We start from the raw sequence: 12,163 nt of genomic DNA on the forward strand, positions 1-12,163 counted from the left end.
GCCAAGGTCGCCAAACACAGCAGTGGTGCCAACCAAAAGGGAAACAAACTAGGCATGAATTTCACCAGCGTTTGATTGATTTTGTTGAAAAACTAAATCAAATAACATTCTTCAGAAAAAAATAAAATTTTTTAATCAAATTGATATCTTTGTTATCGAACTGATATGGGATTAAATCCTGGAAGTTACCAATTCAGTTGGTACTAAAAAATACTACAGTCTGCAATTTTCGACCTTGCTGGGCAAATCAGACCTTTCACACAGCAAGGACAGACGCGTTTATCAGTTTGCGGAAAAATTATGATTGCCATGTTTTGCTTAACAATCTGAGCACAGATATAATTTAATTAAAGCTTAACGCGGGTTAAATGTTCAAAAAAGAAGCCGCAATTTTATTCACTGGTTTTTATCGGTTTTATTAAATAATTCTATTATTGCACTTGAAACTAAGAAGCAACAATTGTCAAGAAAAGTGCACCCGAGGAAAACTCGGAAATGTGTTTTTGTGACAAGAGTGAGTGACGCAAGTGAGAATAAAATTGACAAACATTCAAATAGACTTATTACAAATACATAGCAATCACGCTAATCAACGATATAAATTTTACCTATTGTAGGCATTTTAGTTATACTTTTCTCAGTTGTATATGCTTTAATTATACATATTGGTCTCTACTGTTAATTGCATGTCTACCGAGAAATAAATAAAGTCAAGGTGGCCACTTTGATTCTTTGAAATGTGAAATTCAAAATAAAGACTCTAGATTTCTAAAACAATAAATTAGCTCATAACACACTGTGTATATAAGTGCAGGCTGCCTAAATAAAAATTGTATTAATATAAAACTCACAACTTTAATGCCTAGCTCGCTCAGAAAACAACAGACACCGATAAAGTGAAGTAGTTTAGTTCAACTTCCATGAAAAAAATGGCAGTGGAAAATTAACATCCAATAACAACTATTTGTCGGCTGCACTCCTATGTACAAGAAAAGATTGTGATAGCAGATAAGCAAAAGTTTCTAGCAGGGGGGCCCGGCGCACTGGATATTGAAATGGAAGCTTGATTACAAGCGAATGGCATGTCGACCCAATGCGGGGAGCGTGTGCGAGACAAATTTGCGTGTTCGGGAATGTCAACTAGCCCAACTGCTTCGGAGGCATGTTCATTTCGGCCATGATCTGATCCAGAAGATTCACACTGCTCGCCACAGGAGGGTCCTTCTTCACTGGCGACATAGTGTTGAGAGCCAGTTGGCGTTTCACGGGCGGCTTCGCCTCGCCGTTTTGCGGCGCCGGCTGGCACTCAGACTCTTGGGGATTCACCTTGACGGCCGAATCCGCTTTCGACTTTTCGTTTGTGGCACTAGTTGGCAGCTCCTGCTTTTCCTCCTTCTTCTCCCTGTCGTCTCGCCTCTCCTTCCGCTCGCTCTCTGGCCTCCGCTCCTTGTGCTTCTCTCTCCTCTCCTTGTCCTTACCCTCCCTTCGCTCCTTCTCCCTGTCATCTCGCCGCTCCTTCTTTTCTTCCTTCCGCTCCTGCTTATGATTGTTCTTGTCCTTTTCCAGAATCAGAACCTTCTCTGGCGGCGCAGAGCTAACATCACCATTCTCATTCGGCCTTTTTTTCGTGCTCTTCTTCTCTTCTAATTCCTCTTTGCAGTCATTAGCTTCCACCTTGACCGACGTGTTGCTCAAGCGGTTTTCTGAACTCACCAGACTCAGGTCTCTCTTGGCGTCTTCTTCCACCGCCAGTGATTCTGGATAGTATTGCTTCAGACGAACATGCCATGCTGAAATTTAGGAAAATCAGTCATTATGCTCTTTCATATGGGATCAAATTTTGTGAAAAACGAAATAATAATGTTGCTTGATCTTGTGGCTGTAATTTAAATATTCAGTTATTATAAATAGAGTAAAAATCGTTCCAACCAATCAACAAGTGAATTTCAAGTATTTTTCGTCAAATCAGGATTGAGGACTAGTTGGACTAACCATTTTTCTGTACAAAACATAATTAATATTAGCATATAAAATAATAATTTTTTAAGTAGGACTTAAGGTCAATTTATCAGATTTGTTGATAATTTTTAAGTCAGTTGCATGATTATTTAATTATTTATAGGTTTAAACCACCCTGAACAATTCCTGATTTTTTCTAATATTAACACCAAGCATGTGGCACTACCTTAAATTAAAAAAATAAGCGTTCAATGTATGTCAACTCCTTCAAGAGTCTCTTCAAAAACCAAAATGTAAATCTTCAAAAGCTGATCATTCAAGAGTGAAACTTTTTAAATTACTTCTCATGAGTCTATTGGTCGAGAGCTAAGCATAACATTAAAAATTTTGATGGTTAACAACTTACCTAAACTAGTGACAGCAGTGACAGTTCTAAATTGATGGATGATATTCCTGGGTAAAAAGTATATGTCATTGTCACAAAGCTGTACACGTGCGTACAGCACTCCTTCTCTCCTAAGTTGATTGAGTTTGGCGTCTTCCACCCATTGCACACACTGCGTAGGAAAAAATAAACAATCACAATCATCCTTGCTGAATCACTAAAAGGGAAAATAGAGTACCTGAGACATGGGTGGCTCGTGAAGATCAAGTTGCAACTTCTCGACAAGGTAGTTGAAGTTGGCTGCATGGAACGCGACTACGTCTTTAGTGATTCTGTTGCGATTGTAAGACTCGCCGCAGTGAATGGCTTTGAGGACGCCGACCGCGGCCGTCGTTTGTCTGTCAAGCGCGTGGCCGACGTGGTCAGCGTGCGCCCTGGTGCGGTCCTCGAACAAATATTCGCGCGCCTCTGATTGCCTTGGCAGGTACTGCAGGTTCTTCAGCTCGTTAATGCCCGCCCTACTGTCAAACATTAGAAGGAACGTCTTGGCTTATTGTCAGCGAACGCTCACCTTTTTCTTTTAGTGGCAGACTTGGACACATCGGCCGTAGGCACCATCTGCTCGCCTGGTCGGATCCACAAGATTGGCCCATCGTTTGACTCGCGTGGAGTGCTCATTTTCACAGCAGATAAACCACCCCATGGCATCACCTGTAATTTTTTAAATTTGATAAAAGGTTGACAAATTAATTGTTTTTTATAGAGAATTTTTCACTTAACGTTTTCTAAGCATTCTAAACGAAATGTGAGGCATAAACCACCATATATGGTGTTTTAAAATGCTCTAATATTGTTATTTCTGGTTTAAAATCCAATAATTGCTTTTTTAACTATCAATTTTTTGTACAAAATATAATTTAAATAACTAATAACCTTAAAATCACTAAATAGTACTTTTCAAAGATCATCAATATTAGCAGAAAATCAATTATAAGACAAGCAATCTTTTATATAAGATTCAGCAACAATATGACGTGGACTTATTGGCGAATAAAACGTATCACATCTGGGGACAATGAGTCTGATACTTTATGCAAATTAATACAAAATCATGAACGGAAACGTTTTTTCTGAAGCTAAAAAAACTAGGCAAACTTAAATGAGGATGAACACTGTATTTATGTATTTTGAAATTCACAATATTTTATAAACCAGATGATATTTCTTTAATTTCTACATATTTATTCCCCCCCCCCCTAGATAAATTAAATTTTTGTTAATTTTTACATTATTAAAATATTAACTCTTGCAATGACGAAAACAGGAAAACATTGCCCTGGATTATGTGATATGTTTTTTCATAGTATTTCTGATGTTAATCTAGAATTTAATAACTGCAAATGAGTAAAAAATGTTGAAAATTTAATATATCAATATTTGTTCAATGTTCTGCTTTTTTTAAACAAGTAAATTTAATAAGACTGACCTGCTTAAGGAAGGGATCCTGTTCCAGGATTTGTAGCAAGTCAGGGAAAAATCCTCCTTGCTCCTCGTGCACCGTGCCAACAATACTTATGTTGTTAAGAGGACCATACCGGAACGTACCAAAAGAATAATTTTTACCAACCTAGAATCAAAAATAATCAAATAATGATCATAAAATTAACTTATCCCTTATATTATGTGGCAATAGGCTGCTGATTACGAGAAAATTTAATTGCATCTATTCTGGTAAGTCTCATATAATGAATGTTATATATACTGTAATGTATAATGATTTAACCCATGTCTCCAAAACCAATTCGCAATTAATTTTGGCGTGGGTGTAGCCCCAATAGATAACTTACATTTTCACAATATTTCAACATGGTGGTAGTCTCAGTCTCGTTACTCCTTCCTAGGATGTTGTTGGAGACAACCAGATTAGGATAATTATCAGCCATGTAATCTATGTAGTCAGGTTGATAGGCAGCCGCGCCGTGCACGATTCCCATTACGTGCTGAGCATTGCCATCCTCGTCCTCCTGGAACACCACTTTGAAGTACTCATCCACCAGCACATCCATTTCCTCAGGGCTCAAGTGGCTTATTTCATCCTGGTACAGGTGCACCACGCTGGCACCACCGTTGGCACTGATTTCCACCCTGATGAGATTCTGCATTCGTGCACTTGTGTCTGACATTGGTGGCCGCGGCAGCGAAACTGTTTTCGTGAAGGTTCTGTCTCGCCGGCACTGGATTCCGATGTGAGCCTTTTTAACCTGCAAATATTAAGGTTCAGTCTTAGCATCAATTAAACTCAGCAAGAATTTCAAAAATTATATTACACTTTTTTCAATATTACCAATATCTTGTAGACAACATTTTTTGAACTCTAATTTAAAATAAATTGAATTTTTTCCCATTTGAAAATTCTGACAAAAATTGTGGCAGGAATAGCATTATTCATATTATAAGTAGGAAATCTACAAAGCAGCAGAAAGTTTCCGCCTCATTTTGCATTTTAATAGAGACAAAAATTTATACATTAATTTCCTATATTTCATGCATAAAAATTTGTAAAATTTTCAGGAAAAAACAGTGGTAGTAAATTTGAACTCCAGGAGGAAAAAACTACCTTTGTCCGCCTTCCGCAGTGTGGACACTCGTTTTTCCTGTCATCGCTGTGCCTTGACGATTTTCGATGACTGGAAGAGTGGTGTCGAGGTTTGGATGAAGATTTGCTTGATCTATGGCTGCTGTGGTGCGAGGATGAGTGGTGCCTGTCCGAAGAATGTTTTCTTGTTTCACTAGGCGCGCGCACTTTCACCGAATCGCCGTTTATTTTCACCTGCTAAGCAATTTTACCATCAAAATGCTGGTTGGTGCAAAGTATAACGGCTTCTGACCTCTTCCCGCGTCACGTCAGGAACCTCGACTTTGATTTTCGCCGGACTCATTGGCGTGTGCGAGGGGGAGCAGTCTGAGAGAGGAGGAGACACAAGTAGACCCTCTTGCAGCCCAGCAGTCGTCTGGAAGGTGGACAGGGGCTCTTCCTTTCCGCAAAGGTGCTTCTGCAAGGCAAAAATAATTACTAGTACCAAAAAATCATGTTAATAGTCTCATAATTATTAATTAAATCCGTAAATAATTGGTTAAATGATAGTTTTAAATTTTAAAAACTATGAACACGGAACAAAATTTGATGAATATAAGCTGCATACCGAACTTCACGATTTTCTTAGGGCATCTATATGAAGGATAATAAAAAAAGGTATTAATTATCAGGTGGCCAGTGTCTAAAGCAAAGAGCAAAATTTAGATATAATTTTCTTCAGGCATTAATTACAGCAGTAATACGAAAATAAAATCATCAAAGAACCGTAGAGTTACGTCACACTCTAGAATTTCTTAATAATCCAGCCCTCTATTTTCAATAAGTCTTGTTATGAGAGTTGCTTATGGGAAAATACTATGGGAAGGCACGCCTTCTTAAGTTAGAAAGAATGGAAAGAATACAAATCGATTCTGACCACGTCCAGCGACTCTGGATGCTCGACGGGCATGCTGACCACCTGATCCATGCGAAATTTACTCCTTCCTAGTGCACCTGAGAACGAAAAAGCCAATTTAGCATATCGTTTGTAAGATAAATTGAGCAGAGATTGCAGAAGCCCACCTCATGACTCAGAAAATAACGATTCCGTCCGCAAAAATCTAATTTCGTTAGATTTCTGAGAAGACGATATTGATTAGATTCAAAAATTTCACTGCAAAAACGATTAGCTGCAATCGAAACGGTCAAAATTCACTAGAAAAGACCAGATCCCGATGCTACGTTCAAAACTACGCTTCTTTCATGGTGAATGTTTTTGTCGCTGTCGGTGCGCGGCCGATCGCGAAAGCTTGCAGACAAATGACAGGTGGCAGCATTTTCGCACTCATTTTTCAAATCAGTTGGAGCGAAGGGAAAATAATGTTATTTTCTATTTACACACGAAAATTAGGAAAACCAGCAGATATTAAAATTAATGTTTACATACATGCAACTTGCTATGGAATTTTGTTAATAAGCTAATGCAATAAATAAACACAAATTCAACTATTTGAATAGCAAGAGCATAAATTAAACAGCATTAAAATTAATTTTGTCCAGCGCGTAACACCTTTGATTTTTAAAATTAATCAACTCTGTGCGCTAAATTATAAATATGACATTCGAAATTTGGGAAACGGCACAGTAAATAATTATCCTGTATCTAAAATCTTATAAAAAATAATTTTTATAGGATTTCGAGGAATCAAGATTTTTTTAGGAGCAAATTAAACCAACTATGTGGTCAAGATAGAGCAAAATAAAATATATGGTTTTTGTGGTTTTATACATTCCTTTAAATATAATGCTGTTATACTTATTGTTCAAATCATTCGAAAAATATTTCGGAATTTTTTTTAAATCCACATATTTTATTCAACCTTACAAAAAAGAAGCAAATTTCATAAACAAAAAACTTCACATTTTTTAATCTTATTTTAAAGGCTTCACCTTGATCCCATCATTTTCAATTAATCCCAGTTTTGAAAATTCTGAGTATAGCAGGCACATTATTGTTTTTTACTGCGGCACGGCAGAGCTCAACTAGACGCGCCTGCGGTTTTCCAACTGAAATGTTCACGAAGAAAATTTTAATAATGATTCTCACATGCTTAATTTAAACCCTAAGAAAATAAATGTACCCCTTAGCTTTGACGATTGTTCGATGCATTTATTGATTTGTTTTAGGCTCTTGACAAGGTCCTCGTGATTGTTATTCCTGACTTTGTAAGATTTGAGTATGTCGCTGTTACAAGTGGCGAGCGCCGTTGTCCATTTGAGCACTCCTTCCCTGCAGCGTTTGGCAAAATTAGAACATTTTGGCAAATTGCTGCTTAGAGATGTTTCAAATTTACACGTCCTCAATGATTCTGGCGTCCTCAATGCGAATCACGTGAGAGCGAATCGAGTCTAGGCAACTTGCCATGTCAGTGCTCAATTGCAGTCGCACTTCATTCAACTCGACCATGTTGTGCATCAACATTTTCATTTTCTCCTCGACGTTTGGAAATTCGGCTCGGGCCTGAATTAAAAAAATTTGTTTAACCTGAATTTTAATATTATCATTACCTCAAGGTCGTTCACATTCAGGAAGTTCGCAAGTGACTGTGTGATTTCTCCGACAAGTCCCATGTTGTCGCAAAAAATTGTGATTTTATTGTCGCTCCCAACACAGAATGCGACAAGCTCGTTAGTCGGCAGAGCTTTGAAGAAGAGCTCCAACTCTAGTCCTGCGAGTGTCACTTCTGTTTGGAGCAGGAAGTTTTGGTTCACCCACAATATTATCTGGGAGCATGAAAAGCCCAGAGTAAAAATTTTTGTCATTGGGTTGGTGGAAAAATTAATTACCCTTTGAATTCTTTCTTTGATTATGAACGTGGAATTGCTCTTTGGTTTCTCGTGTTTTCCCTTTAAAAGCTGAAGCATTGCAAATCTCGGAAGTTGTCTTGATAGTTCAAAAAGATGGAAATTTGTGCTGTCTATTTGGCCGATTAAAGCCTGGAATCATTCATTTTCATTGTGGTTCAAATTTCATTTCAAAATAAAAAATATGTTATTAAATTTATTTAATAAATTAACAAATATGAACAGTTCCGGAACAATATAAAAGGTTAAAAGTGTGGCAGCAAACAACAAATAATGCACAATTGCTTGCTCCGCTCCTTCTGAAATATTTGTTTAAAATATATACTTATAAGAAATAACTTTTAATGGAACTTTTGTTATCAAAAATTGTGCAATTTGACCTTATCAAACTGGGCCTTTTTATTGACCAATTCGCAGAATGTGATTTACGTTTTATATTTTAAATTAATTGTGCACAAGCTTAGGTCTTTTTTATACAATTTGAATCGATGCTGATTTAATAAGCAAATATTTGTGGCTGTTACCTTTATGTGCAAATCCACCGGGATGTTGCTGACAGGCGTAATCGGAACAGTGACGCTTCGCGTTAACTCCCAGTCTCTAGGGTGCAAAACGTGTGATTCCCCTTGGAAAATACCCTCGCAGAAAACCAACACAGCGCGAATCACGGTGTCGTTGTTCGTGAACAGAGTTACATCAATATGTGGCTGGAATGATTTTCTTCTTTAATCTCCAGATGTAACAGTAAAATAAAATTAATATTATATATTGTTCAAATATACAAACCTTTTCTAAATCATTTTCGTTCAAAGCAACTACACATTGCAGTTTTGTCTGCATCTGTAAAAAATGTAAATTTTTATAATTTTCAAGTTAAATAAAACTGAAACGAACAGGAATTTTAGCCTTCACGACTTCAGCAGCTTGGTTAGACGACTCTTTGTAGTTTGACAATTCCAGCAGCAAATTTTGTTTTTTACTGAATAATTCCCTGACTGCATCATGGCCATAATTCACTCGGCGGCCCGGCGCTCTCAGGACCTTATTAGTCTGATATCCCCTCACTGCAAAATATAGTCGCCACATAAAGCAAAAGATTAAAAAAAAAATGAAATGGTTTAGACACCTTCTCCTGTCACGGAACAGCAAATCAAATCCCTGCCTCCATTCAGGCGATAGTCACCGGCCACGATTCCCGCAACGGCCGAACTAAAATTGTCCTTGAAAACAACTTCACCTGTTCTGCAGTTCCTGCCGTCCACTTTTCCATTGGACCAACCAATAATCAACTCGTCCAAACCATCTCCATCGATGTCATAATTGAACACAGTGATTGCTTTATTTTTCGACTGCAAAGTTATGCGTCATTTTTTGCTCTCTTCGGATCAGTGTGGAATTATACCTTTATCCTCCAGAGGCGTTGCAATTTCTCATACACGCCTATGGTGCCGTTCGAGAGGCCGTAGCCAAAGCAAGTTTTTTGCAGAGGCGTCAACGAAGTCACGGCTTCTGTTTCGGTCAGCTCACCCATGATTTCGTCATCTTTGAATACACGGATGTCATAGTCAGTGGATCCGACGATCAACTATATAATGAGAGGGTTCACACGCAAATATATTTTTTTTAATTAATATAAAAACCTCGTTAAAATTATCCGAGTCAAAATCCAAGAGAGCCAGCGAGCAGACAACATCACCAGTAATGGTCCAAAAAACTTCGTTCCCTTGGAAATCAAATCCGACTATAGTGCAGTTCCCACCGGCGATTACAACAGGCTTCCCCATTTTTCCTAAACGCCCGATGGTCAAAACTTTCACTCCCTCTGGTACCTTTGTAATTTGTATTAATTTAGCTCATCTGCATACATTATTTCTCTTTTACTTCTTTGTAAAAAATGTCCATGTTCTTTTCAACATCGTAAACGAGAATGCTTCTTGGCGAGCCAACAACCAGAAAATCCCTCTCGCTCTCTGGATCCAACTGACCAGATTGGATGCAGGTTATTGTCTGGTTCAGGTTGAGCATCACGACTTCCTTGCTCGCATCACTTGAACAAATGCGGCCCGAACTTCCAGAGAGTTTTTTGTGAGGCGAATGGATGAATATCTGATTTATTGTGATTAAATAAAAATGACACACTAAAATGAAGGGGAATAATACTTTATCTGAAGCTGTCGCAGCTGTTAACGAAGGGTGCGTTCCGTCATAGTATCCAAGGGTAACACAACCTGCAACCACTGGATGGTGCAGATTGAAGGTGTAAATCGGCTGCATAATGCTGTAGACACATTAAAAATATAGCAAATTTTGACAGAAGAAAGCATCACGTGCAGCACATATGTCAAGAAATTGCATAACTTGTAAATTTTGCAGGCGTATCGCAGCCTACTAGAGATTTATGTACTAGTTAGTTATTTGTAACACTGCGAGAAAAATAAAATCTTGTTGTTTTGAACTAAAAATGTTGCAAATATCTAAGCGCATACCTGGTTTAGTTTTGTGAGACGAAGGAATTCCGTGGTAGCCGCCAAACTGAAAAAAGCGCGCCAGCGAACACGCCATCTGCTCATATTTTGCTGCGGCTATGTTTATATAGCGCAAGTATAAAAGCAGTCAAGTGGAGAATACATTAAATTTCAATAAATTCATCGAGGAGGAAGAGGTAAAAATTCAATTCAGTATACCTATGATAACGCTTTTTAAGATTTTTTTCTCCTATTTACGAACCAATATATCAGCAGAGGCTGTCATGAGGGCTTAAAGTTTTCAAAAAAATAATGCTTGGCAGTATATTTTGATTGAAATATATTATTTTAAAAGTTAATAACAAGTGAAGTTCTATATATAATTATAGTATTGCCTAATTTCACTAATTTACTCCATTTTTGACGATATATTCTTTTAATATTTTTCAGTTTCTTCTGACACTTTTTAAATGCATATTTTTTCATGGTTAAATCGATATTAAAATAATTAAAAAAAAATTTCTTGCACAACAGTCACCAAAAATGTCAACATGGAATTATTAAAAAAAACGCTTGTGGATCAAAACGACTATATTAATATATATTAATACTATACTTGTTAAATTATTTAAAGAGAAATTAAGTTGCCCTCTTTCATCAATCTATTATTTTTGAATTTTTGAGTTTTTGGCAACCTGACTAAATAGTCTGGTTTATGATAATAATTATGGGGGGCTCACACTTTCCGCTCACTCACACTTCTCGCTCTGATGGGAAGATTCAATGTTAATCCCTATCCTAGCGAGAAGTGTGAGTTGGGCGAAAATGGTGAGTCTGCCATATGTCATTATAATAAGTATGGCAGACTCACCATTTTCGCCCAACTCACACTTCTCGCTAGGATAGGGATTAACATTGAATCTTCCCATCAGAGCGAGAAGTGTGAGTGAGCGTAAAGTGTGAGTCCCCCATAATAAGATAATTAAAATGCGAATCCTGAATTCCCTCGCGCGCTGATGCCCAACTAAAGCGACAGAGCTATCATCTATCGGTCTTTAGTGCAAGTCTTGGGCTTTTTGTACACTCTCAATTCTCATTGGTGGAGGGTGTGGGTTGCTCAGTGATCAAATCATAACATAAACAACACTTTAACCACGCGCTTATTCACGTCCACAAAAGAGCTGCGATAGGGAACTTTACCTTCAAATTTCCCTTGTAAAGTCGTGAAGGAAATAATACTCGATCATCTTGTTACCTTCGTCGAAATGTCATCGACATCAGGTTCAAATAAAAAATCTGTGAAATTAATCACAGCCGTGCAAGATCCAGCTTTGCTTGACATGAGCCGTGAGTATCAGGTCCACCCCTGAAGTTGTCTAAATATTCAAAGATTTATTTTATCAGAGTCCGAACGAGCGATCACCAAACTTTTGGACAAAAAAGGTGAGGCAAAGGCGCCGAAAATCATGCCAATACCTCGGAGTGCCGTCTTAGAAAGAGTGATTCAGTTCCTGCCGAAAATGGAAGAAGCCCAAAGGAAACTAGAAGATGTGCAAGACAAATCAGAGCTGGACATTGAGAACATCAGTGAAGAACACAAGGACAACTATATTCAATTCGTAAGTTTGGTGCCTGATTTTAGAGCGAAGGGTTATGTGCTGTATTAATTTTTTGCTTCAGGATTTAGCACTTGCAAATCTCAACAATGAAATACTAGCTCACCTGGACGATGAAGACTCCTCAAGTGATGAATCATCAAGTGCTAGTGATTCTGATTGTGAGACAGACTTACAAGGAAATAACGTTGAAAAGTCTAAGAGCTCAAAGAGCAAAAATTTAATTACTGAACTCTAATTTTGCACCACTACAATTCCTGCTGCCTGAAAATGAAATAAAGATAAAGAAACTATAATA

At 37.7% G+C, this 12,163-nt stretch overlaps 3 protein-coding genes across 5 annotated transcripts; 1 reads left to right on the forward strand and 2 right to left on the reverse strand.

The window, feature by feature from the left end:
* Positions 1–390: 390 nt before the first annotated feature.
* Positions 391–6,214, reverse strand: LOC135945787 (lysine-specific demethylase RSBN1L). Of its 3 annotated transcripts, none has more exons than XM_065493658.1 (10): positions 6,003–6,214; positions 5,857–5,933; positions 5,233–5,397; positions 4,962–5,177; positions 4,192–4,605; positions 3,831–3,971; positions 2,916–3,055; positions 2,583–2,865; positions 2,366–2,516; positions 391–1,790 (listed from the first exon to the last, which is right to left on the reverse strand). In XM_065493658.1, the coding sequence occupies exons 2-10, from the start codon at positions 5,905–5,907 to the stop codon at positions 1,141–1,143; spliced, it is 2,211 nt and encodes a 736-aa protein (XP_065349730.1). In that variant the 5' UTR covers positions 5,908–5,933; positions 6,003–6,214; the 3' UTR covers positions 391–1,140. The 3 variants fall into 3 exon arrangements, with proteins under 3 accessions (XP_065349730.1, XP_065349732.1, XP_065349733.1); XM_065493660.1 differs by having other exon boundaries at positions 4,962–5,174; positions 6,003–6,213; XM_065493661.1 differs by lacking the exon at positions 5,857–5,933.
* Positions 6,215–6,778: 564 nt separating this feature from the next.
* On the reverse strand, positions 6,779–10,065 carry LOC135947077 (Bardet-Biedl syndrome 2 protein homolog). The gene is made up of 13 exons (XM_065495646.1): positions 9,945–10,065; positions 9,666–9,890; positions 9,425–9,613; positions 9,187–9,369; positions 8,911–9,133; positions 8,679–8,848; positions 8,571–8,624; positions 8,309–8,491; positions 7,767–7,916; positions 7,488–7,703; positions 7,274–7,440; positions 7,061–7,209; positions 6,779–6,986 (listed from the first exon to the last, which is right to left on the reverse strand). Exons 1-13 carry the CDS (start codon positions 10,056–10,058, stop codon positions 6,886–6,888), a joined length of 2,124 nt encoding a protein of 707 aa, XP_065351718.1. The 5' UTR covers positions 10,059–10,065; the 3' UTR covers positions 6,779–6,885.
* A 1,325-nt stretch (positions 10,066–11,390) lies between these two features.
* Positions 11,391–12,161, forward strand: LOC135945949 (uncharacterized). Its single transcript, XM_065493898.1, has 3 exons — positions 11,391–11,596; positions 11,654–11,868; positions 11,930–12,161. The coding sequence occupies exons 1-3, from the start codon at positions 11,515–11,517 to the stop codon at positions 12,101–12,103; spliced, it is 471 nt and encodes a 156-aa protein (XP_065349970.1). The 5' UTR covers positions 11,391–11,514; the 3' UTR covers positions 12,104–12,161.
* Positions 12,162–12,163: the final 2 nt, after the last annotated feature.

Source organism: Cloeon dipterum, chromosome X (genome assembly GCF_949628265.1).
Source record: "Cloeon dipterum chromosome X, ieCloDipt1.1, whole genome shotgun sequence".
Lineage (NCBI taxonomy): Eukaryota > Metazoa > Arthropoda > Insecta > Ephemeroptera > Baetidae > Cloeon > Cloeon dipterum.